The sequence below is a fragment of the Bos taurus genome, chromosome 22 (genome assembly GCF_002263795.3).
Source record: "Bos taurus isolate L1 Dominette 01449 registration number 42190680 breed Hereford chromosome 22, ARS-UCD2.0, whole genome shotgun sequence".
NCBI lineage: Eukaryota > Metazoa > Chordata > Mammalia > Artiodactyla > Bovidae > Bos > Bos taurus.
The window spans coordinates 53,111,083-53,138,325 of NC_037349.1; the positions used below are offsets into that span (position 1 = coordinate 53,111,083).

Consider the following 27,243-nt stretch of genomic DNA (forward strand, 5'->3'; position numbering starts at 1 on the left):
ATTGTTTTATAAAATAATCTGCTTGGGGCTGGTGCACTGGGATGACCCAGAGGGATGGTACGGGGAGGGAGGAGGGAAGGGGGTTCAGGATGGGGAACACGTGTACACCCGTGGCAGATTCATGTTGATGTATGACAAAACCAATACAATATTGTAAAGTTATTAACCTCCAATTAAAATAAATAAATTTATATTTTAAAAAATAAAAATAAAAAAAATAAAATTTAAAACATATATCCTGTGCCCCACCAATCCCATACCTGGGAGCCAATGCCATAGAATTAGAAGTACCAGTGACTGGCATGTAAGGATATGTAAGTAAAAAAGAAGAATCTTGAAAAGTGATTAATGCTAAATACTAGAAACGTTCAGGCTTCCCTGATGGCTCAGATGGTAAAGAATCCACCTGCAATGCGGGAGACCTGGGTTCAGTCCCTGGGTTGGAAAGATCCCCTGGAGGAGGGCATGGCAACCCACTCCAGTACTCTTGCCTGGAGAACCCCCATGGACAGAGGAGCCTGGCAGGCTACAGTCCATGCTGTCGCAAAGAGTTGGACATGACTGAGTGACTAAGCATATACACAGCACAGAAAAGTTCAATAAATTATGGCTCAGCCATACTCTAGAATATTATTATGCCGTTAAACACAAAGAATTAGAGCCAAACCAGCTGATTAGGAATAATTTCCACAAAGTATTGTTGGGTTCGAAAGTAAGATGCAAAGAACAGTGTATTGTGTATTGTAAACAATGGCAAAAAAGGAAAACAAAACCCCAGACAACTGTGTATGGATATGGTGCATTAGGACAGAGAACAAGGGCCATTTGTGAGACTTGGGGGATATCAGATAGGAGAGGGCAGAGAGGAGATGAAAAGACTGGTAGGAAAAAAAGGAGAGAAACAAAAAACTGTGCTAAAAAGATACCTTCAGACATGCATGTATAATATCATTCTATAAAAGTAAAATTATATGCCTAAAGTGTGTTTTGGAGGGTAGCCAAAGTCATCAAGTGCCACATCTAGAGATGAGTCCCTGAGCTCAGTTGTCCAAGCCCATGCTCTCCCAGTGATCTTAGTTTCTTTTGGACTTTCACTTCAGCCCAGCTGATCATCTGTAACCTGTGAACCAAATGTTACATTTAAGCAGAACCAGCATAACTCAAACACAATAATGGGAGAAGTAAAGAGGGATGAGAACTATAGGCAGAAACAATACTTGTTTTGTACCTGGTTCTTAAGCCCTTCATCCTCCACTACTATCTTAGGTTCCCCTTTTCTGTGGCCACCACCTCCATGGACGGAGTCCTTTGAGGTGGCCTAGTCTGTCATCCCTCAGTCACCTGAGACATTCATAGATCTGTCTGTAGGACTGGGGTTGTTTCTGTTAGTTCCTACTTTGGGGTATAAGGCAATGCACAAGCATTCCCCTATGTTTCATATATTATACATACCCTGCCAGAATATGTATATACACATGTATATGTATCTATATGTTTTTCTTTTTTCTGTTGTTCACCATTTCTCTGATTGTGTAAGGAAATGGCAGTGGGGTCAGGTGGCACTCTCAGTTTCCAACTAAGAACTTTTTTGGGTCACTTGGGCTCTAAAACCTTGAAACTACTGGAGCTTAGAGGTGTGAAGACCGGAAACAGTATTTATGAGTGGATCATGAGGTAAAAACATGAGATGTGTCACAACCTCCTGTCTCTCCACCCATCTTCACCTTGTGGTTCCTGGCTCTGCTTCAGAGGCTAGATCATCTCAAGCTTCAAGATGCTGTCTCAGCTGGTAAATGAGTTAAATTTTTGCATAATTTAAAAATAATTTATTGACTTTTCCGGCACGGTAAGAAAAAAGTGAAGAAGCGAAGTGAAGTTGCTCAGTCATGTCTGACTCTTTGTGACCCTGTGGACTGTAGCCTACCAGGCTCCTCAATCCACGGAATTCTCCAAGCAAGAATACTGGAGTGGGTCGCCATTTCCTTCTCCAGGAGATCTTCCCAACCCAGGGATCGAACCTGGGTCTTCCGCATTACAGGCAGATGCTTTACCATCTGAGCCACCAGGGAAGCCCAAGAAAAAAGCATTACACCAATATATGTTTAGGATTCTTATAAGACTTCTGAAATTGCTATGGTTATGGAAATAACTACACAGATGTTCTGTCTTTTTTTTCTCTTTTAACTTCTCATGAGTCACAAGAGACAAAATGTAGATTTTGACCAGTACCCAGTACGGATATGGGCTTGCCCGGTGGTTGAGACGGTAAAGTGTCTGCCTGCAATGCAGGAGACCTAGGTTCGATCACTGGGTCAGGAAGATCCTCTGGAGAAGGAATTGGCAACCCACTCCAGTACTTGCAGGAGCATGGTAGGTTACAGTCCATGGGGTCTCAAAGAGTTGGATACGACTGAGTGACTTCACTTTCTTTCTTTCAGTATGGATATAGTTGATGTAAGAATTAAATGCCATTCAAAAATATGGTTGAGGTAATACGAGGCAGGTGAAAAAAATATGACTTGAAAGAATCTAATTTGGGCTTCAACTTTGACCTTAGTTTGGAAGAGCAAAAAGCTAGTTGCCTGCATCAGTTATTTTTGGGATTTTGGAACTTTTGCGTGATCAATGGTCATGTGATTGTGCAGATACACATCATATAAATATGTGAAACACAAGCATAAGTTTATTATAAGTAACTGAATTCAGTTCCAAAGATATATAAGCATTTAGAAGTAACTTAAGAGTGAAAAGTGACCTTACTTGCTTTTATATGTTGAAATTCAGTCAACCAATTGAAATATAAACATTGAATATTCCAAGAGGGCTGCAAAAACTGATGGTAATAAACTGTCGATTTTATGTACAAAAGTAAGATATTTCTATTGGTTAAATAAATAGGCAAACTTGTTTTTGTTCAGTCACTAACATGTCTGGTTCTTTGTGACCCCATGGACTGTAGCACACAAGGCTCCTCTGTCCTCCATTATCTCCTGGGATTTGCTCAAATTCATGTCCATTGAGTCAGTGACACTATCTAACCATCTCATCCTCTACCATTCCCTTCTGTTTTTTCTTTCAGTCTTTCCCAGCATCAGGGTCTTTTCCAATCAGTCAGCTCTTCACATCAGGTGGCCAAAGTATCGGAGCTTCAGTTTCAGCATCAGTCCTTCCAATGAATATTAAGGACTGATTTCCTTTAAGATTGAGTGGTTTGATCTCCCTGCAGTCCAAGAGACTCTCAAGAGTCTTCTCCAGCACCACAATTCAAAAGCATCAATTCTTTGGCATTCAGCCTTCTTTATGGTCCAGCTTTCACATCCGTAAATGACTGCTGGAAAAACCATAGCTTTGACTAGACAGACCTTTATGGGCAAAGTGATGTCTCTGCTTTAAATACGCTGTCTAGGTTTATCATAACTTTTCTTCCAAGGAGCAAGTGTCTTTTAATTTTGTGGCTGCAGTCACTATCTGCAGTGATTTGGGAGTACAAGAAAATAAAGTCTCTCAGTGTTTCCATTGTTTCTCCATCTGTTTGCCATGAAGTGATGGGACAGGATGCCATGACTTTGTTTTGTGAATGTTGAGTTTTAAGCTAGCTTTTTCACCCTCCTCTTTCATCTTCATCAAGAGGCTTTTTAGTTCCCCTTCACTTTCTGCCATAAGGGTGGTGTCATCTGCGTATCTGAGGTTATTGATATTTTTCCCGGCAATCTTGATTCCAGTTTGTACTTCATCCAGCCTGGCATTTTGTATGATGTACTCTGCATATAACTTAAACAAGCAGGGTGACAACATACAGCTTTGGTATACTCCTTTCCCAATTTGGAACCAGTCTGTTGTTCCTTGTTGGTTCTAACTGTTGCTTCATGATCTACATATAGGTTTCTCAGGAGGCAATAAGATGGTCTGGTATTCCCATGTCTTTAAGAGTTTTCCACAGTTTGTTGTGATCCATACAGTCAAAGGCTTTAGTGTAGCCAATGAAACAGAAGTATATGTTTTTCTGGAATTCTCTTGCTTTTTCTATGATCCAACAGATGTTGGCAGTTTGATCTCTAGTTCCTCTGCCTTTTCTAAATCCAGCTTGAACATCTGGAAGTTCTCAGTTCACATACTATTGAAGCCTGGCTTTGAGAATTTTGAGCATTACTTTGCTAGCATGTGAAATGAGTGCAATTGTGCGGCATAGTTAATTGTGTTGACTATGAGGGCTACTCCATTTCTTTTAAAGGATTCTTCCCATAGTAGTGGATATAATATTGTCACCTGAATTAAATTCTCCCATTCCCATCCATTTTGGGCTTCCCAGGTGGCTTGGTGGGTAAAGAATCCACCTGCAGTGCAGGAGAGCAGGAGATGTGGTTTCGATCCCTGGGTTGGGAAGGTTCCCTGGAGGAAGGCATGGCAACCCACTCCAGTCATCTTGCGTGGAGAATTCCATGGACAGAGGATCCTGGAGGGCTACAGTCCATGGGGTCATAGGAGTTGGACATTTCTGAAGCAACTGAGCACAGCACACGTTCCCATCCATTTTAGTTCACTGATTCCTAAGATGTTGATGTTCATTCTTGCCATCTCCTGCTTGACCGTGTCCAATTTACCTTGACTCATGGACCTAACGTTCCAGGTTCCTATGCAATATTGTTCTCTACAGCGTTAGACTTTACTTTCACCCCCAGACACTCCCACAACTGAGTGTCACTTCTGCTTTGGCCCAGCCACTTCATTCTTCCGGAGCTATTCGTAATTGCCCTCCGCTCTTCCTCAGCATATTGGACACCTTCCGACCTGGGGGGCTCATATTCCTGTCTTATCTTTTTGCCTTCTCATACTTTTCAAGGGGGTCTTGAGGCAAGAATATGGAATGGGTTGCCATTTTCTGCTCCAGCGGATCACGTTTAGTCAGAACTCTTCACAATAACCCCTTTGTCTTGGATGGCGCTGCACAGCATGGCCTATAGCTTCACTGAGTTATGCAAATCCCTTTATCATGACAAGGCTGTGATTCATTATGGGGAAACAGACAAATAGACTGGCATTAAAAACAAGAACTTCTTAAGAATTTGTTCTATTTGTGTACTATAGCAAGTATATTGTGTCAATTTTAGGCTGAGAAATGTTTATAAGAATATTAAAGGGTATGAATAGCATTAAAAGGTAGAATAGAATAAAAGAATAAAGATTTTGGAGAGTCAGTTATAATTTTGATATTTATAGTTGCTTGACCTGCTAGAATTATTTGTAAAATTAAACAAAATGACCTTTAAGAACTGTAATCGAGTCTTAGTTAATTCAATTTTAGCCAGGAATCTTTGGATAAAGTTTTCTATTTGAGAGTTCTTCTCATCCTATGAAGATGAATTAAAAGCAAAATGTGCAGATTTTCACCTTAAAATTTTCCAAAAGGATGTCAGAAGAATATATGAAAATTTTCATGATAAATTTTCTTTGATCCTGACATAAAAAAGAATATGAGGTATTTTTTTAAAAAAGAAAATGTTGGGGAGAGAAGGGAAACATTTTGCTTCATTAATCAAACTTTGAAATAATCTACTTCACAAGAATGTTTTACTAGGAGGGAGATTCAAGAGGGAGGGGACGGATATATACCGATGGCTGATTCATGTTAATATATGGCAGAAACCAGCACAACATTGTAAAGCAATTATCCTCCAATTGAAAAATAAGGAAATTTAAAAAGGAATGTTTTGCAAAGGCAGAATCTTTGTTTTCAAAAGACAGTTGAAAACAGAGGCTAAAATTGAAACAAAAAGCTTGTCAAAAGTATTTTTAGAGGTTCCCAAACATTTTCAGAAGTTGAAGAGTCTTGAAATTTGTCCAGGCTATGAATTCTAGATGCAAAGATCCTTCTAGAAAATACGGATTACTGATGATCCTAAATGTGCTGGTTTTGTGTACAATGTACCTGCTATTTGGATATGCAGAGACAACCAGGTATCTTTTTTTGAAACATTTTGTAACCACACAATTCTAGTATGCCTCTTATTTTGTTTGTCAAGAGATTTCTGGGTCTCATGCAGATAACAACTTAGTGAATCTGAAGGAAAGAAAAAACATGTATGGAATGGAAAATCACTAGAATGTTCTGTAATTGTCACTGATAATGGAAAACACATGGTGAACCTGTGAGTGATTTAGGGATCACAAGCATGCAGTGTTTTGTTCACACCTTCAGCTGTGTTTTCAGAAAGTACCTATGACACTGCATAATATAGCAGATTGCTGGTCATAAGCACAAAGGTAGACGGCCACTTGTGTTATTCAGTGTTTAGCCCAAGATAAAATGTGTGACATATACGGGATAGTGAAACTGCTTTGATACACATTTCTCCAAAATGCTTAGACAAATGGAATAGCATCCTTGATGTGTTAGAAAGGCTGCTTGACCAAAAGAAAGTGAACTAATACACCTTACAGTTAACAGTGCTATCACAGGAAAACTTGGTAACAATCAATAGTTGCTTGTGGAAAAATAACTGATATACTGGACCCGTTGAAGAAGTCATCTTGAAAGTACAAGTATTTCTAACTAGGTACAGCTGTAGAGATCCTGCTGTCCTTTCTCTCCATAAGTGTGCCTATGATGACAGCTGAGGTGCAGGTGGAATCTGAGATAGTTTTTTAAAAAATGTTTAGTGACATTTGGATTACTTATGGCACCTTATTAGATTCAAGACTTAAGAACAACCCTTTCTCAAGTGCTTGTATGAAACAAGCATGGGAAAATATTAGATATTTAAAATGAAAGTGAAGAAAATAATTGTCATCTCTTGTCTTCACTTGGGTTTCCCACAAGGCAGAGCCTAGGATCAAGATTTATGTGCCAGAACTTCATCAGTGTGTGTGATTGCAGGCAGCAGAGGTGAGGGATGGGGTAGTAGGCAGGGAAATAGTAAGTGCATTGTGGCCACTACCACAGGAGCTGGATGCTATGAGATGCTTCTCAAGATTGTCCATCTCGAGGGGTGGAGGCAGACACATTTCTCTGTCAGCTTCTGTTTTCCATTGGACATCAAGTTGCCTGCACTCCCAGCCTTCATGTACACGGTGCTGAGTGTCAGTGGAGGAGTCCTGGGGTAGGTGAGGAGAGGCATTGTACCAGCCCAGACCAGGCACCATCAGGCTACACCTGTTCAAAGCTGACTGGAGCCCCAGCAGAAAAGGCTGAGAGGAGTGGAAGTGACTCCCAAGAGGCGTCCAAATAGTCAGCTTTTAAGAACACTCTTCAGAAGGCATCCTCTTGAAGCTGTGCACTAATAGTGAGATTGCATTAGCAACCAGTGATGGTATCTTTAATTCCAGGAGTTAAAGAGGAGACAAACTGTTACTTTAGTTGATTACCATTAGAGATAAGGAAAGGAAAGCTTAGAAAGTCCACAGCAACATCACTGTGAGCACTTTCCCACACTGGCATGGTAAGCCCAAGACCTTGGTCCTCAGCCACCTTCAGCAATGACCACAGGAGCTGCTGAATGTTGACAGCGCAGAGACGTGATTATCTCTGCACCACGATGTCAGACTTTAAAGATGAGAACACTCACTTGTAATGATACAGTTGAAATTATAATTATAATTTAAAGTAAGGTTTCAGATTGTATGTAAATCCCAGCAGTTTTTTCCTCTGAAAGTGACCATCCATTTGGCCTTAGCTGTGGCCAGGTATTTTAGCTAACATTGGACCATTCAGCGTTCACCCAAAATGTGTAATTAATTAGCCTCTAATTTACTATATAGTTCTGATAATCTAAATATGTTTTGGTTACTGTTTTGGACAGTGTTTTGTTAGTTGTTTGGGTTACTATTAATAAAAAAACCAGCACACAGTCAAGTTTGAGCTTAGGTTTTCCACTTGTCAGAGCCTTAGAGCATATGGAGTAAGGGATTCTGCTTATGGCTTAATCTTACTTTCCCATTCTTATTTTCCTTTTGCACTTATTTTCACATATATTGACATCAAAATTTTAAAATTTGTTTTTATGAAAGTTATAATAGGGCATAGTTAAAAAAAATTAGATGCTGGCCACAGAGGACAGAAAATAAAAGCAATTACAAATAGCATCTTCTGCTCCACTTCTCCCCACCTTTGCCCCACTCCTCCCAGGCAACCATTTTCATCTCTGTTGGTCAGTTCTCCTGCTGCTTACCTACAGTTGTTAAGTAATATGCTTCAGTTGCTGCCTTACAGTCTAACACCTTTCGGCCTTACTTACTGATTTCCTGTTCTTGTAGGGGAGGACTAGCTCGCTCACACTTCCTTCCCCTTTCTACATCTTCTCAATATGGTAATTGTCTGGTTTCTGGTTAAATCCGCTAGTTAGTGTTCATGCCATGAAAACTGCATAAATAGTATTCACTGTGGAGCAATGTATTGTGTTCCTGCAGTTGATTGGCTTCCTCCCATCTACTTTGTTTTATATCCGCCTTACCGGTTTTCCAAAATTCTTCAGTTTGATCTGTCAGTTATTGCCCAATAGTAATTTTTCAGAATGTCCAGACCCCACATTTTCTATGTTTTGTCTTCAGGACCAGTCTGGACTGTCTCTGAGGGTGAGTTCCCTTTGTCGCTCTCCTATGCTAAACTGTTTTTAGGATCCTGAGACCCCCTCTTTCTTGCTTAGTCCTCATTTTGCTGAAGCATATCTTTTGTCTCTTCCTGAGAACAGGTAAATTGGAGGTAAATTTCAAAGTCCTTACATTCCTAAAAGTACCTGTATACTACCTTCATACTTGATCAAAACTCTGCCTCTGTATAGATTTCCAGATTGAATGTAGTGGTTTCTCAGAATGGTGCAACTGCTGCCCCGCTGTCTTTTATCAGTCAGTGTTGTGTCTTTGCTTGGTCCATTTCTGTTCTTTTCTGTTACCCATTTTCCCTCCTTATAGCTCCCAGTATACTTACTTATTTCTTCTTATAGCTCTCAATAAACTTATTTATAGTTCATAAGGATGTGCTGTGGAGAGTATCTCTACATAAGAGAACTGTTATGAGGATTAAATGAGTTAATTTATAAAACCCTTCGACCAGGTCCTGGGAAAATAATAAAAATTGTTATTATGATCTATTTCCTATTAGTTTTTCTATTCAACTTTATCTTTCAACTTTGACTTCCCTGGTGGCTCAGACGGTATAGCATCTGCCTACAATGCAGGAGACCTGGGTTCAATCCCTGGGTCAGGAAGATCTGCTGGAGAAGGAAATGGCAACCCACTCCAGTATTCTTGCCTGGAGAATTCCATGGACAGAGGAGCCTGGTAGGCTATAGTCCATATGGTCACAAGGAGTCGGACACGAATGAAGGACTTCACTTTCTACACTTTATCTTTCATACCTTCCGTTAACTTTTCTTTAAAATTTATATTTTTAATTTCCTCTTCTCTGAATGTTCTTGCTCTCTTTCCCTTTTCTCCTTGCTTCCAGAAGCCATACTTTTTATCTCTCTGAGAATTCAGAATGTATATTACATGTGTGGTGGGGTTTTTTGTTTGTTTAGTTTTCGTTTTTTTCATTTTTTTCCATGTCCCCATGTTTCCCTTGCCTCTGAATTCCTTTTCTCCTGGGTTTTCATTCCAGATGCTGTCTCCCGAGTAGGCTATTGTCCTCAATGTCTTGCAGTCCTTGGTATTCCATTTATAGTTACAAGTGAGACCAAAGCTGGTGGGGAGCATTGAGTGGGCAGAGCTTGTCCACAGGTGGTGTTATCATAGGTGTTTAGATAGTGAGCTCATCCTTCTGTTGAGGGATCCCTGAACTGTGGCACAACCTGTGGGTATCTATCTCTGGGATCATTTGTTTCTGCAGAGGAGAATCTTCTCATCTCCTGCTCTTCCTGGCTGGAGAGTTTTTGAAAGTTGGTGTTTTTGAAGTGGGGCTAGCAGTGTCGGTATTTGGCATGAGATGGTGTGCTCTAATCTCTTTGGTTTGAGTCCAGCACTCACCCCTGCCCTCCACTGTGTGCCTCTGAGTGTGGAGATCCTTGAGTTTATTTACTCTGGAGACACATGAGGGTCTCCTGTGGGGATGAGTAGGATAATCACCTGGTCTGTGCAGGGTGAAGAAGGGTGTGGGGACTCCTTTTGCAGATTTTTAACTTACTGCCCTGTTTTCAGCCTTGAGATTCAGTTCTAGCTTTCACAGTACTTGTACCCCTGAGTCTCAAGAATGGCTGAAGTTCTAAAGGGCTCAACTAGCTGCTTCTCATTGTTCTTAGTAAATTCTCCAATAGGCCTTCCCACCATTCTACAGGTCCAATTGATTCTAAATAAATGTGAGTTCATACTAGAACCAAGACCAAGAGGCCACATTGGGCATCAGCCTAAACCCCTCCACCTTATGCTGTGAAATAAACTCTTTGCCTATGGTTAGGGTACTGTGATGATGTATAAGGCCTTCAGGAGATATAAGGGTAGACAGAGTTAGCAGAGGCATGAGTAAGGGAAACAGTCCAGTTACAGAATATTTAGTCCACTAAAGACAAATCCTGTCCCCCTCCATAATGTAGCTGGAAGCTGGCTGGTTTGCTCTGAGCATGGTGCCATATTGGAGTTTAGGTTGATTTTTTCCTGAAGGAAAATTGGCACACAGTCATGGTAGGAACCAAGGTAGCCTCAACAAGTAGAAGTCCATGTTTTTAAGTACCATTGTTTACTTTGTTCATGAGCCCCATGATAAATATGTTACAGGAGGGCAACCAGCACACCATATTATCAGAACCTCTTTTCCATTTGTTGAGCATTTATATGAGATATGAATGTTTTTAGGTGTTCCCATTGTCCGAATTCCTGACTCTAAAATAATAAATGAGTGTTGTTGTTCCAAGCCTTTGTGTTTTGGGGTAATTTATTTTACAGCCCTAGATAACCAACACAATGCAACAACTTGTCCTTCAGAAATATTTGCCAACCCCTATTCTAGATGAATATCTGCATGGTAATTACCAGCACTGTAATGGTTTGCTTCAGCAGTGGAACCAAATTTAAAAGAATGTATACAATTAAAGGCACTATCTGACTTAGTTGTAATATTTTACTGTTCTTCTCTAAGACCCATCAGTTTTTTATGTCGGCCAACTGGAGAATTATCAGGAGGTACTATTATAGGAATCAGTATGCCTGCATCTTTGTTCTCTGTGATGGGACACTGATTTCTGCTCTTTTCTTCATAGGATAGTCTTCTGGTCTTGATTGGGAGAACAGGAGGCCTGCAATTACTCCCACTTGGACCTTCCTCTCATAGTAACCATTCTCTACTGTCTGAAAGCCAGTGTGGGAATCCCACCTTTTGGGTATATCTCTTCCTACACAGCACTTGAGGCCTGGGGAAAAAAAATCACAAGGTAGGCTCAGGGCCCTATCCAGTCCACAGTGATACAAAATTCATCAAAACTCCATCATCTGATTCTCATGAGCACTACTCTGAGGCTGACCTCAGTGATTCCTTGAGTCTTTTGGAATTACTGTACTCTACTATTGGCATCTACTAAAAAGTATATTTCTTTTCCCGGTAGTGGTAGAGTTAGTCGCTCAGTTGTGTCTGACTTGTTTGTGACCCTGTGAACTGTAGCCCACCAGGCTCTTCTGTCCATGGGATTCTTCAGGCAAGAATACTGGAATGGATTGCCATTCCCTTCTCCAGACGATCTTCCCAACCCAGAGATCAAATCCAGGTCTCCTGCATTTCAGGTAGATTCTTTACCATTTGAGCTACAAGGAAGACCTTGTTAGACTGTTTCTTTTCTTTTCCTAGTGCCTGTTATTCCAGAAAATTGGCTGAGGGTCCACTTGAGAAAGGTGAGGGTGAAGGTTTTCACAAGTGGCACTTTTTTAAAGCTTTTTCTCAATGAAGTGTAGTTTTCTCAACGAAGTCTAGTTTTCTTATCAATCAAGTGCCCGTTTATGTAAAATTACTCGCTTCTGAGAATTTGGACAGAGGATACATTCTCAGCTAAAGTAATCAGGGCAGATCTGACTTTTGTCAGACTTGAAATTTTCTTGAGTAAGAGTTTTCTGGGTGTGTCAGATCCCTCCTTGGGCCCAGATCACCATCCTTTGCCTATTGACTTCCATAATGGCCACACCTACATTGTCTCTTTGGATGGTAAAACATCCACACTTAATATACTCCTTACCTTACTGAGATCAAGAATTGTATTAATATTTTAATTATAGCCCATCCTACCACCATTGCAGATGACCTTCTGTCTCCAATCGTGTCTTCAAGACAAAAGAGAGAATGGTCTTCCCTGCAGTAGAGAGAGAGGGAGTGAGGTCGACAAGTCAGAATGCACGTGATAGAGGTGATATAATGAATAGTCTTCCTCTGGGTTCTTCCAGGGGGTCCCTGGCCTAGCATGACACTCACCTAGCATGGATGAGCATTTGGTCTAAGTCTGTATTTGCCCAGTCAACAAACTCACAGAACCTCAGCCATTGAGTTTAGTATTTCTGATGAGTGCACATATAAATAAATTCAGTCCAATTAAAATTCTCTTCTGCTCACTTTTACTAAGTATTCTCAAAATCCAAATTCAGCGTTTTGATAATATGTATTGAAATTTTTCTGTAATTCCTTATGGAATTTTCTTCCCTACTCTGATTTCTGCATTTTATCTTTTGGGTTGTGTTGAATTCAAATTCTGTTTATTAGGTGAGCAACCTTAAAGTTTGGACATGGAGTGAACTGTTAACTTTGTCATGCTAAGGAAAAGTGGCTTTCTTTGGAAAGAAAGGTGTAGATGAGAGTGTGCCAGAGGGCAGTGAGGGTCAGGGCTTCCCAGGACCTCTGCCTCTGTCCAGGTAGTCCCATTCTTACCTGTCTCAATTACTGCCTTAACATTCATTCATGCTTTTTGGCAAATGTGTGAGTTCAGTTTACATTAAAGAAAGTGAAAGCAAAGTCACTCAGTCATGTCCGACTCTTTGCGACCCCATGGACTATAGCCTACCAGGCTCCTCCCTCCATGGGATTCTCCAGGCAAGAGTACTGGAGTGGGGTGCCATTGCCTTCTCCAGAGGATCTTCCTGACCCAGGGATCGAACCCGGGTCTCCTGCATTCCAGGCAGATGCTTTAACCTCTGAGCCACCAGGGAAGCCCAGTTTACATTAAGACACCTGCCAGTTCTGGCTCTGAGTTGGTTTCCAATAGCCCAACGTGGTCACAGAAATGCTGTTTCTCTCTAACTTGAAGATGAAAACTTTGGTATTTGAGTGTTTTTTTTTTATTGCCCTGAGTTTCTCAGTGCCTTCAGAAGCAGCCATTCTACCCTCTGGTTCTGGCATCCCTCATCCTTCTAGGAGGTTGCATAGTAGCACCTTCCTGCCACCTGCCCCATCCCTGGCCAAGCTCTGTCTTCAGTGGGCCCACAGTGCAAGGTGATAGCCTGACTAACTCTTCACTGCTCTAGCCCATGGGCTGCCATTTTCTCGTTCTGGGATATGGATGTGAGTCTCGTCTCTCTGAAAGTCTTTGATGCCTGCAGCCTGCTTTCTAGCACTCATTTTTACATCACTTTGTCTTGATTTATAAATGACCCAACTTGAGTCAAGAATGACTGTATGCCTGTGGTTTGGACAGTTCACGGAAGGTGAAAAGGTGAGAAGGACCTCAGAGGAGATCACGCAGCCCCATTCTAGGCCACAGCCATAGGAGTAGTCACTGCCACCCATCTCTTTGTGTCTTCATTTGACTTTTCGATTCTGATTGGCCTAGCTTAGGTCAGGCTAGAATCTATCACTCTTGGATCAAACAAATTAAGGAGAACCTAGGAGGAGCCTGGTGATGATCACTGTAGGAGCCATTATGAACCAAGCAACCCCCACCCCAGTTTGAATCTGTAGCAGTGTCACTCTGGTTGCCAGTAGGGTACATCCAGACCCTTAGCATCAGCATGTCCTTGCTTCCTCACTTGTTGATTACTCCCATCCACGTTGACTGTTAGTCTCTATTCCTTGAACATCTGTTGTTCATTCTCAACTTTGCCTTGCATAACCCTTTCCTACAGCTTTCCTCAGAGGTGTAGTGTCCTGTACTTAGGGCCCAGCTTCACCCCTCCTCTTTCAGGAAGTCTTCCCTGAACACTGAACATGCATTTTCCATACTTTTTCTTTTGTTGTCAGCTTGTTTTCATGTGCCATATATTGTCTTCTCATTGTCACTCAGGGTCCCAGCAAGAGACGACACACTCAAATTGGGCAGTTTGAGAGGAGTTTAATCAAGGGACCATTTACAAAGGTTAGTAGGGTCGGGGGGAGAATGCAGTCCCCTGAGATGAGTAACTTTGTTACCAGCTGTAGGTCAAATTGCCAACATCTGTTGAATCATAGAAAAAACAAGAGAATTCCAGAAAAACATCTACTTCTGCTTCATTGACTAAGCTAAAGCCTTTGACTGTGTGGATCACAACAAATGGTAGAAAATTCTTAAAGAGATGGGAAGCCTACCTGCCTCTTGAGAAGCCTGTATGCAGGTCAAGAAACAACAGTTAGAACTGGATGTGGAACCACGGACTGGTTCAAAATTGGGAAAGGAGTACACCATGGTTGTATATTGTCACCCTGTTTATTTAACTAATATGCAGAGTCCATCATGTGAAATGCTGAGCTGGATGAAACACAAGCTGAAATCAAGATTGCCGGGAAAAATATCAATAATCTCAGACATGCAGATAACACAACCCTTATGGCAGAAAGTGAAGAGGAAGTAGACTCTCTTGATGAAGATGAAAGAGGAGAGTGAAAGAGCTGGCTCAAAATTCAACATTCAAAAAACTAAGATCATGATATCCGGTCCCATCACTTCATGGCAAATAGATGGGGAAACAGTGGAAACAGTGGCTGACTTTATTTTTCTGGGCTCCAAAATCACTTCAGATGGTGACTATAGCCATTAAATTAAAAGATGGTTTCTCCTTGGAACAAAAGTTTTGATAAACCTAGACAGTGTATTTAAAAACAGAGACATCACTTTGCCGACAAAGTTCCATCTAGTCAAAGCTATGGTTTTTCCAGTAGTCATATATGGATGTGAGAGTTGGACCATAGAGAAGGCTGAACGCAGAAGAATGGATGCTTTTGAACTGTGGTGTTGGAGAAGACTCTTGAGAGTCCCTTGGACTGCAAGGAGATCCAACCAGTCCATCCTAAAGGAAATCAGTCCTGGGTGTTCATTGGAAGGACTGACGTTGAAGCTGAAACTCCAATACTTTGGCCACCTTATGCAAAGAGCTGACTCATTTGAAAAGACCCTGATGCTGGGAAAGATTGAGGTCAGGAGGAGAAGGGGATGACAGAGGATGAGATGGTTGGATGGTATCATTGACTCAATGGACATGAGTTTGATCAAGCTCCAGGAGGTGGTGAAAGACAGGGAAGCCTGGTGTGCTGCAGTACATGGGGTTGCAAAGAGTTGGGCACAACTGAGCTACTGAATAGCAACAACAGGTAAAAAGGGGTGAGGGGTGGGAGGAATCAGGAAGATCCAGAACTAAGAAATGGATCTGCTGTGCCACCAGCCCCCAGTGCTGCTGCAGGGAGAGGGTTGGGGGAATAAATACTCTGATCTCACTCTTCTCCCTTCTTCCAGACTCCTGACAGTGTTCCCTATAGACCTAGTCCAGAGAACAAGGGAGAAAACTGGTTTGGTCCATTCAAGGCAGCTTTTCAGGCACAGAGCAGGGTGGAGAGTGGATCTGGATGGGACAACAGAATATCCACACACTCCCTAACTTGATAAATTCTCATCTTCGTGAGACAAGCTACTATGTTTTTGTTTTGTTTTAACCATCCCCTTTACCTCCTTGCCTCCTTGAAATTAAAAGACGCTTACTCCTTGGAAGAAAAGTTATGACCAACCTAGATAGCATATTAAAAAGCAGAGATATTACTTTGCCAACAAAGTTCTGTCTAGTCAAGGCTATGGTTTTTCCAGGGGTCATGTATGGATGTGAGAGTTTGACTGTGAAGAAAGCTGAGCACTGAAGAATTGATGCTTTTGATCTGTGGTGTTGGAGAAGACTCTTGAGAGTCCCTTGGACTGCAAGGAGATCCAACCAGTCCATCCTAAAGGAAATCAGTCCTGGGTGTTCATTGGAAGGACTGATGTTGAAGCTAAAACTCCAATACTTTGGCCACCTCATGCGAAGAGTTGACTCATTTGAAAAGACCCTGATGCTGGGAAAGATTGAGGGCAGGAGGAGAAGGGGATGACAGAGGATGAGATGGCTGGATGGCATCACAGACTCAATGGACATGGGTTTGGGTGGACTCCAGGAGTTGGTGATGGACAGGGAGGCCTGGCGTGCTGCGGTTCATGGGGTCGCAAAGAGTCAGACACGACTGAGCGACTGAACTGAATTGAACTTACCTCCTTGCATAAAGACTAGGATGATTATAGATGTTCACTGAAGTGACCAGCTGAGGTTTGACCAATGAACAGCATCTTGATTGAGCAATAGTAGGATGAGCAGAACATCTGTCCATCTGTCCCTTCTCACATGTCCTGGGTCAGAGGAGTTGCTGTTCTGATTTACAGATTTCAGAATATAGATTGGGCCATACTTACTAGCAGCTGGGGCTTTTGTATGTTAAAAGGTCCCATGCGTGCCCCAGCAAGTCTAGTCTGTTTCCATCCTCCAAGAGGCTGTATGTGGAATCAGAGTGGGCCCCATGAAGGCAGATTCTGCCATCCTCCTACTCTCCTCTGGCAGCACATGTTTTCAGCCTACCCATTGCTTGCATGTGATCTCTGGCATTAGATCTGAATTTTTTAAGAGGAGATAGTGTAATTTCTTGGAGAAGGCAATGGCACCCCACTCCAGTACTCCTGCCTGGAAAATCTCATGGGCGGAGGAGCCTGGTGGGCTGCAGTCCATGGGGTCGCTAAGAGTCAGACATGACTGAGTGACTTCCCTTTCACTTTTCACTTTCATGCATTGGAGAAGGAAATGGCAACCCACTCCAGTGTTCTTGCCTGGAGAATCCCAGGGACGGGGGAGCCTGATGGGCTTCTGTCTATGGGGTCGCACAGAGTTGGACACGACTGAAGCGACTTAGCAGCAGCAGCAGCAGTGTAATTTCTTAGGACTTGAATGATAACCAGCTTTACCAAAGCCATACACTAGGAAACTGGGAATTAGCCCTGGTAATAACAAAGTGAAACTGTGTTTCTGTCTGTTTCTCCCTCTTGTGGCCACTGCATCGCACAATTCCTTGGGATATAAATGACAACTCCTAGAGTTTTGCGACTTCAGTCAGACAGGATCAGATATAGGCATTCCTGAGTTTCTTGCTGTGACATCATCAAAACCTCACCTCCCACCTAGCATATGGACGTTTTTTTCTGCTTCACTGTTTTCTTGAGTGACTGCATGGGGCTAGCAGCAGCTCTGGGGTTGACGAAGGCCCCCTAGTGCTCACATTTCCCACTGCGACTAAGTGAAGCGGGCGTTAGCAAGTAAGGGGCAACCTGAGACCAGGGGTCAATTTCCTGGGACCCAAACTAAGCCACGAAGAATCTTGTCCTGTTTGCAAACTGAGAGGCTTTCCTCAATTCAGAAAGTCTAGATTACAAGAGGTAACCAGTCTTCTTTTTTATTTATTATTTTTTAAATTTATTTTTAAATTCGAAGATAATTGCCTTATAACAGTGTGTTGTTTCTGCCCTACAACAGTGTGAATGAATCACAACTATATATACACATTCCCTCCTTCTTGAGCCTCCCCCAGCCATCCTACCCTCTAGGTCATCACAGAGTTCATTGGGCAGTGGCCAGGGGATTAGCTCCTGCTTAGCCACGAGGCAAAATCTAGGTGTATAGAACTGTAAAGGCATTATTAAGTATTTCTCTACCTTAGCCTATATTAACATGTATTTATATCTCTCTATATGTATTAAGCATCATTGCTTTTTTCTCTCTCTGCCTTATTTCTTAGCCAGGATCTGGGGGCTCTAACATCCATTTAAGTCCTGCAGAACAGTCCTACAAATTCATGGAAGCCCTCTGTGGACCTCAAGAGCTGAAATTTGGGGTCCTTGAATTTACTGCCAGTATGTTGAACCAATAGGGCTTATGAGAATCTACTTTCATGTCTCACATCCCTTTAAACTTAATTAGAGGCTGAAGTTCTTCCAGCCCCAGTGAAAAGTTGCGCCTTCCCATGACTTCTGTCATTAAGCTTAGGTGCAAAAAAATCCCATAATCATTTGAACTCACTAAAAGGAGAGGGCTCCAATTCAGAAATTGAATGGTTGATCCCCATATGAATAGCAAAGGTCAACTTGCTTTGACTTTTAAACCTTCCTCCACCTCCCAGCTGGCAGAGGGATGAACCACGCACGCGGGCTGCCAGCCTACTTGTCTCTCTCCTTCCTTGGCATTCTTGCTCCTCCCCCTGCTTGCTAAACATGGTTTCTAGTCCCCCCACTGGTGGGCGCTGGGAGAGGAAGGAAAGTTCTTGATTGACTAACCCTATCATCAGGTGGTGACTTCACCCCCAGCTCCACCCGTGGGAGTGGCAGGTGTAAAGGTTGATTCTTTCTCTCATGGACTGCTTTTGTGGAGGCATTAAAGACGTCCCTGGGAATATTCGTCTTCAGCATAACAGGAGTATCCTGTTGTTTTGGCTGTCCAGTGCACACATATTTTTCTCATCCTACAGACAAACTCCATCCAGGCAGTCTTCTTGGGCAAGATTAGAAATCCCCCAGCCAGCTCTTTCTCATTTGGTCTGTGGAAAACAATCCCACGTTCTTTGCCAAAATCAACTCTGAAAGCATAGATCTATCCCAAAGTAGTGGCAGTTTTTCTCTACTCCAGCCCCAGAGCAGATGGCTGGCCTGTCTCTGGTCTCCCCATTTCCTGAATGAGAGTCAGATCTTCTTTAACCTGAGTGACTTGTATCATTCTCTTTGTGTGGCTCCATTGGCATAGCTCTTAACAAGCTTGAGGTGAGAGATAGCACCCACCATGCCTGCCTTCCTCCCCATCCCTGAGAGAGAGGTGGTACCCGCAGCCCTCAGCAGAGAGTTTCTTTTTAAGTGTCTCCCTAATTTTAATCAACTCAATTTCTTTGTCCCCAGTAGAGGTGAAGTGTCTCAAGAGTTGTGAAATATGTTTTAACAATTCCTGTGTCCATTCTGCATATGGCCTGCTTTAGAATACCGCATCTGTGGGGTCTGGCTGCCCCAGCTGAAACTTTCAGTGTGCTCTCTTGGTATAGACTATTAGCATTTTTGCATTAGTGACCAGCATTTGACTACTATACAGTCTAACCCTATTTTGATTGTTTAGAACTGCATCCATGGTCAAGCTAGAACTAATCTGTGTATTTCGGCAGCTTGTCTACAAACCTCACATGCTGAGTAACCCCCCTGCCCTGCCCCAAGTCTAGTCTCTCTTATTTTGGCTATGCATATCAGAGCCACAGATCCTGTGGGGCATGAATTATCCAGGTTCAGGAAACTTATTCTGTAGAGACAAGAAAGTAAATGGTTCAGGATTTGTGGACTGTGCGGCCTCTGTCGCAGTTGCTCAGCTCTATTATGGCAGCACAACAGCAGCCACAGACAGCTCATAAGCAAACGAGCATGGCTGTGCTCCAGTGACACTCTACTCACAGAGCAGACAGTGAGCTGTGTTTGGCCCCTGGGTCACAGTTCACCAAATCCTGGATTGGATCAGTGAATTGAGAAGAGAAATGGCGGCCTTAACTAAACCCAGGGTTTATCTGGGCAGAAAGTGGCGAAAACCTCAGTGATTGAAAGCCCACAGACTGTGAAGGACATAAACCTGCTTTGTTCAGAAGTTGTGAAGATTAGAAATTTGGCTCTGGAATTTGAAGAAAACTTCAAAAAGTCAAGCTGGAAAAGGATTGTATTTTTTAAACCACCAGGATATGATTCTCAGCAAAAAAAGAGGAGCGTCAGGAAAGTCAGCACTGTGGTGTGTTCAAGGTCACCTGCCATGGTCAAGGTCACCCTAGTCTTCACCACAGTAGACTCTCTCTAGTGCACTTTTGTGTCGTCGTGGCTGCCAGCATATTGACCTACCTGGCTGGACGTTGCTCTCGATTCCCCTCTTTGGTATATGAAAAAGTCTTTCAAATATGTAGCAAACACTTTATCCCTCAAGCCTTAACTGAGTGTGCCCAGCTGGCTTCCAGCATCCATATCTGCATCTTGTTGCCGGGGAGCTTTTCCCAAAGCTGGAAGGGCTCTGAGCGCCAGGCAGGCTGAAAGTCCTGGTAAATTAGTGCCAGTCAGCCAATGACCAATCGGAGTGCAATGTTAATACCCCAACTTTCTTCCCCCTCACATGGGATAATGGAGGACTGTGAGTTACACTGTTTCCCAACAGTTTTCTAGTGGTTTTGAGCTCCAGTTACCCCTCAGTGGAAGGTACACTGTAATGTACCCTTGTTTGGCATCTTCCTCTCCTGTTGAACTTCCCCACTCCTTCCTGGAGTTTCCTTTCAAATAAACTCTTTGTTCTCCACTTCCTGCTCAGGAATTGCCTTGGGGGGAACCCAGCCTAATCAGAATAGCATTTTCTCTGTGTACTTTTCTTCAATGATTTCATTCTGTTTCTGCTGCAGGGGCTTTTGGGCACCTGTCACATTTCATTATAGTCACTTGAGTCTATTCCACTGAATGGTGAGTTTTCCAGAAATGAATCTTATTCATCTTTGCATCACTGGCATTTTCCCTAGCCTGTCACACAGTGTTCAAGATGTGATTGCTGACCACAGGAGGCTTGATGTACAGGCAGAGCAGAGATGAAGAGGCAAGTTTGAAGAGGCTAGTGCTGCACCACTAACCACATGAAGTAGCCACTAGCCGCATGTTGGCTATTTAATTAAAATGGAATGAAAATGAAAACTTCACTTCCTCAGTCTCACTAGCCACATTTCAGGTGCTCAGTAAGTGCATGTGATCAGTAGTGATTACATTGGACAACACAGATGTAGAACTTTTCTACCATTGCAGTTGGTTCCATTGGACAGCATGGGGATGGGGAGCAGGGTGGAGCATGCTGAATCCATGATTTGGTTTTGTGCGGCTTTGTGTGGGCCACAGAACTGAAAGCTTTCAGGATCAAGGGAGTATAAAGCAGCACCTATAGTCCTGCACTTGAGGTTATCTAAGGGCAGATACTTCATAGTGCGAGAGAGAATCAGAGGTGTATAGTTTGTACATGATTGCTTCATTTACATTTTGGCTGAACCACAAAAAAGAGAAAAAGTAACTTCAGAGTTTCCTAGCCAAATTGAGATTCATGTTGTGTGGTTTAGTGTTCCACAGTTCATATCCTGTGCTGTCCATTTAGGGTTGGACTGAGGTAAGACCTTTTAGACAGGGTCACATGAAGGTAAGAAACCTCAAGGCCACTCACCAGCAGCTGAGGCTGGATTGCATGGCTAGCTAAGAGCATGTACATCATTTCTCCAAGCGTTTGACTAGAATGTGAAATGTTCTGGAGTTGGAGTGTTTTCTGGTCTTGAAGGCAGGAGAAGAAGGAGCTGACAGAGGATGAAATGGTTGGGTGGCATCACCAACTCGATGGAGATGAGTTTGAGTAAGCTCCAGGAGTTGGTGATGGACAGGGAAGCCTGGTGTGCTGCAGTCCATGGGATCACAAAGAGTCGGACATGACTGAGCAACTGAACTGAACTGGTCTTACAGTGGAGGTCTCTGTCATTTGGATTGAATTTAGGCATTGGCAGTTTTTAAGACATGATTTTGAACTTGGACAGCGTAGGACAAAGCAGTGTCTAATTCAGTCTGACAGTAGCTTCCTGAGGGGCTTAGTTAAGAACATGACATGTGCTCAGCAAATGTTTTTTGAATGAATGGATACATGACCAGATGAATGACTGAACACGTGAAAACTGAGTATACCTTAGTGAGCACAGGAACTGCACTTGGTGTCATGGCCAGTAGGAGGTGATGCTGTAAAATTGTTCACTGTGTCACCTCCTTTTAAAACAACAACAACAGCAATGTATTTTGTAGACTTTGAGCATCTACTTTCTAAAACTTTATCAAGATCAGAGTTTACTTTGGCTATAAAGGATCTTAGAAATAATCTAACCAGGTCAGAGGTTCATTCATGGCAGAGGACATCTAATCTCTTTATGGCTAGTAGAATGGATACTATATATGAACAGTAGCCTAGTCTTTCATTTTTAAAATATAGTTCTAAAATGTTTATTTAAAAAAAAACAACACGTTCCCATGTTTCAGAGTCCAAAAGATGCAGAAGAGTGTTCAGAGAACTATCCTCCTTCTCTTCTCTACACATGCCCCTCCCTAAAGACAACCATTGTTCCTCTTTTCCTTTATATCCATTTTAAGAAGATGGTCAGCGCTTCTAAACACAATGAAAAATGTGTGTGTCTCTTTTTCGTTTTTTAACGTTCTGTTTTGCCCCCACCTTTTTTCCCCGCATCAACCATATACTGTTCCTAGTGTTTTAACTCTTCCTTCACACTGCCTCTTGGCCAGATTCTCCTCAGGGTGCTCCTGGCACCTCTCTTGATCAGTCGTTGATCTTTCCTTGCCTCCACACTTGCACTTGTCTCCTAACTTAGCTCCCTCCACAGTTCTGGGGCCTCTGCTCCATCCTCCATGTGATACCAGAATTATCTTCCTGACACACCATTTTGATTTCCTTGCTCCCCATGCCTTCCCCAATAAAGCCTGAGGTACTCTGCCTAAACATCATCCCCATCCCAGCCTCCCCACCTCACTCTGCCATCCACCCACATTCGTGCCTTCCCCTCTCCTCACTGGCTTACAGAGCCTTACCCCCAAACCTCCCACTTCTTCAGAGACCTGCTCAAAAGCTACTTCCTCCATTAAGTCTTCCTCCCTCAGATTCCAGTGGAAATGGTCTTTCTTCCTGACCCAGGTGTAGCATTGAGTATGCTCTTCTTTGCACTGGAGTTATTTGTTTCTGTCTTACATCCTCTACTATAGGGAACGTTTCATGGGGGCAAGGAACGTGTTTGTCTAATACAGTTTGGCATCCTTCACTTAACCTAAGACAATGTTTTTGCATCCTGCCTGTATCACCTAACACACAGTTACTGGATAAACAGTGAGAGTGGGGTAAATTAAGATAGTGTCCACACATCTCAGGGCTCTGAGAAGTTTCTATGAGCAGGACCTTTATTCTCTGTACTGCTGCTGCTGCTGCTAAGTCGCTTCAGTCGTGTCCGACTCTGTGTGACCCCATAAACGGCAGCCCACCAGGCTCCCCCATCCCTGGGATTCTCCAGGCAAGAACACTGGAGTGGGTTGCCATTTCCTTCACCAGTGCATGAAAGTGAAAAGTGAAAGTGAAGTTGCTCAGTTGTGTCTGACTCTTAGCGACCCCATGGACTGCAGCCTCCCAGGCTCCCCCGTCCATGGGATTTTCCAGGCAAGAGTACTGGAGTGGGTTATTCTCTGTACTGAAAATGCCAAATTGCTCTTCTTCTATTCTCCCCCTTGCCTTCAATCTTTCCCAGTGTCAGAGCCTTTTCCAGTGAGTTGGCTCTTTGCATCAGGTGGCCAAAGTATTGGAGTTTCAGCTTGAGCATCAGTCCTTGCAATAAGCTGATTTATTACATTGTAATAGTAAGAAGAAATGTAATTGATTTATTAATATTTCATTTATGTTTATTATGTTTCATTTATATCAATAACTGGCTGAAGTTAAGATTTAAGATATAAAAAGCTTGACTAGTTATAGCTGCATATAGTAACCATCTAACATTCAGGTGCATTAAAATTATGTGACTCGAGTGAATCAAGCAAAGCTCTGCTTTTCAGGGTTCATAAGAAGTCATTGTCCAGCCGTTGACCTTTGGTAATGACTTTGGGGTGCATAGATACACCGTCACCATTGTGTATATATTTTAATGGCTTCAAGAGCTATGGCCATTGTGCTGGAAGTCCAAAGGACTGGTGAAGAGGTCGATGTGTTGGCTTCATCTGTTCTGTACATCTTCTTTAGGCAATGTTCTGCATCTGACCTAAAATACAGCAGAGAGTTCCTGCTCCCCTGTTGATGGGGAGACAGAGCTGGTTCTTTCCAGTTTTTCACTAGGAAGAAATGGCATGAATTTTCCCAGGTAGGTGGCCATATATCTGTGGAAAAAGTGGCGGAGGTGCTTCCGGAACCTCTCACCAACGAAGGCATAGATCACGGGGTTGACACAGCAGTGCGTGTAGGCGATCACCTCTGTCACCAGCATGGCCAGGTCCAGCTGTCTGCTCTGTTCACAATCAGCCTTCAAGTGCATTTGAAAAGCAAAGAGTAGGACAACCAGATTGTAGGGTGTCCAGAAAATAAAGAAGACCACCATAATTACAAAAATAAGTCGAATGGCTTTGTATTTTTTTTTACTGGGGCATCTCAGCAGTGTTTTAATAATTCCTGAATAGCAGATGGCCATAACAAGCAGAGGCAGAGCGAGACCCAGGATATTCATTCTCAGAGCATGGAATCGCTTCCAGGCATTTTCATTATCCTCTGGGTAAAGAGGACTGCAGAAAGTCTGTCCAGCCTCCTCTTGGGTCTCATGAAAGAAAAATTCAGGGAGGGCTGCTAGCCCTGCCAGGACCCAGGTGAAGATGCTGGTAACAATACCAAAAGTGACTGTCCGGGCTCGAAGGGCAAACACGGCGTGGACGATGGCAAGATACCGGTCTATGGTCAAGAGGATGATGAAAAAGATCTCACTGTACAAGCCCATGTAATAGAGCCCGGAGAGCAACTTACACATGCGGTGGCCAAACACCCACTCGTTCCACCTAACATAGTGAATCCAGAATGGCAGCGTGAATAGGAAGAGCACGTCAGAAATGGCCAGGTTGAGCAGGTAGATGTTGGTCATGATCCGGAGCCGCTTGTACTTTGTGAGTATCACCACCACCACCACGTTGCCCAGCAGGCCGGTCACAAACACCAGGGAGTACAGCGGGGGCAGGAACTGGGCCGCCAGCTCCTTGACGTTGCTCTTCTCGCACGGCAGTGCCGCCTCATAGTCGTAGGGTGTGGTCCCAGCAACTTCACCCACAGTTTCAATCCCATCAGCTGAGGTCGCCATTTCCCTTGTCCCTGTGATAGAAGAAGGCAAAAGTAACCCCACAGTTAACGATGATCGCTCCTTGAGACCCACACCAGTCAGTTTATTCACTTACCCACTAAAACCACACGGAATAAATAGCCTATACATTCTTCAGCATATATTTCCAAAGGTGTATCAGATATGCCATGGGGCGGGGAGAAATGTTAGGAGTGAAAGATGCAATGTTTTGAGAGTCAGCATGATCCATCATGGGAAAAGAAACAAACATTGTGGATGGTAGTGAAGAGCGGAGATGTTGATCCTGAAAGCATTTGGAAGAAGAAATACAAAACAGGAAGAGATAGGTTGGGTAATGTTAACAATAATCTTATAATAATTATATTATCACTGTATTTAAAAATTTTGTTTTATGTTTTATGGTTTATATATGACCTTCAAAATCATCCATTTAAAAACCAAATGCTAATAATAGTGATTATTATCCTTAGAAATAACTACCCATTTCCATGGCTCCATAACATAAAATGCAAAATTTAAAAATACAGTAATGGGGAAATTGAACCTCAAAGAAATTTAATAAGGAGTCTAAAATCCTTTAGTAAGCAATTTCAAAAGTTCAGGCTAGATCTTCAGTATCTATGCTCAATTCTCTCATCACTGGATTCAAGTACAGTGATTTTTAACTTATAATAATTATTATAATTAGCTGTTGTAGTAGTTATTAACTGTTGTAACAATTGTAAGCAGCGTCCCCTTTTCCTGTTCCTGACAATGCTGACATAAGCCAGTCATGTGCCTACAACAGACCCCTTAGAGTTTCTCCCTCATAAAGAGGCTGAGCATGTACCAATGGGACTACTTCTTAGATTTTGGATTTTTTAGACCAGGATCCCTAGGGTCAGTGCCTGCTTTTCTTAGAATTACAGCCTTGGCTGGAGAAGAAGGAAAAAGAGACAAGGGAGTAGTCCATGAAAGGCAGCTAACCCCTACCCTGCTTCCTCAGGAGTCCTGCTAACCTTCTCTTTTCTGTGAAAGCACAAGTGTGAGGTCATGAACATACGTCAGCAGGTATTTCTCAAGGCAGGGCTTAGAAATGCAGTAATTGGAGCCGATGGCAAGGATTGTCTTTGCTTTCCTAAGAAAATACTGGGACCCTAAAGTCAGCACCTGTTGGGGTTCTGTGTGGTCCAAGTGACTGTAGAGAGGAGAGACATAGGAGCGGTTCCTGGCCATTCTGCTTGCCAGTGAGAAGACTCAGACAAGCCCTTAACTCTGAGCCTCGTTTATTCATCTCCAAAATAAGGATCATGGTAGCCACCCATTTGATGTGGTGAGCATCAAATCAGAGAGTCTACATGAGATCATATTTTAAACTAGAAAAAGAAAAAACTGTATGGTAGAAAGCAGAAGTGAAAGAAAGGCAATGAGAAGTGGTTTCACATGAAATCGGGAAAAAGTAGAGGCTCTTGGATAGAACTTGATCTATTTTCATAGCTCTGGCCTGGTCCATCATCTACTAATCAGTGACACATTCAGGCTTTCGAGGTTAAAAATGGAATTGAGTAGCAACTGACTTATATGATCTTACCAGCTTTTTAAAAATTCCCAATGGCATAATACACAGCAGCTGAGAAAAAGTACCCATCATTTGGTCTGTTATGCATTTTCGGTCATGAGAGTATCTCTCTAAACCTTAATGTTTAAGGCAAGAGTGGAAAGAGCCTCTACTCATCATTAATTATTTATATTTTCTTTCCTTTTCTCACAGACTGATCTGAAAACAAGTCAAACTTTAAAAAAGAATTTCACTGAAGTGTTTTCCAACTTGAAGATCATCTTTAATTCATGTGTCATTTCCATAAATCCTACATGATGAGTGTAAGATTATAGAATCTTGTGAGGGGGAAGGGGTCTAGACTGCAAAGCACTGGAAAACAAGTAGAGTTAGAAGTCAAGTCCTTGACCCCTAGTTACATGAGATCAGAGACACAAAAACAGATAGAATTTTTACCTGTCTGCACTCCTAATCACAGTCCTTGCAGTTTGGAAAAATACTATAGTAATAATAAATGAACAACATCAATCATAAAGAAAAGGAAAAAAATAGTAAAAACCACCCCAGATCTCACCATGATGAGTTTACTACCATTAAC

General features: G+C 42.6%; 2 protein-coding genes and 2 non-coding genes across 6 annotated transcripts in view; 1 reads left to right on the forward strand and 3 right to left on the reverse strand.

The window, feature by feature from the left end:
- Positions 1–27,243, forward strand: part of LOC529196 (C-C chemokine receptor type 1-like) — a 135,508-nt gene that overhangs the window by 40,587 nt on the left and 67,678 nt on the right. The window lies entirely within an intron of this gene.
- On the reverse strand, positions 1,998–2,069 carry TRNAY-GUA (transfer RNA tyrosine (anticodon GUA)). Its single transcript has one exon. It is a non-coding gene; the product is annotated as a tRNA-Tyr (tRNA).
- On the reverse strand, positions 13,035–13,107 carry TRNAS-GGA (transfer RNA serine (anticodon GGA)). The gene has a single exon. It is a non-coding gene; the product is annotated as a tRNA-Ser (tRNA).
- Positions 21,472–27,243, reverse strand: part of CCR3 (C-C motif chemokine receptor 3) — a 33,964-nt gene continuing 28,192 nt past the window's right edge. Inside the window, exon 2 of one of the 3 annotated variants that reach the window (XM_005223030.5) lies at positions 21,472–25,119. In XM_005223030.5, the coding sequence (XP_005223087.1) occupies positions 24,032–25,108 (1,077 nt within the window). In that variant the 5' untranslated portion in view covers positions 25,109–25,119 and the 3' untranslated portion in view covers positions 21,472–24,031. 3 annotated transcript variants of the gene reach the window in all.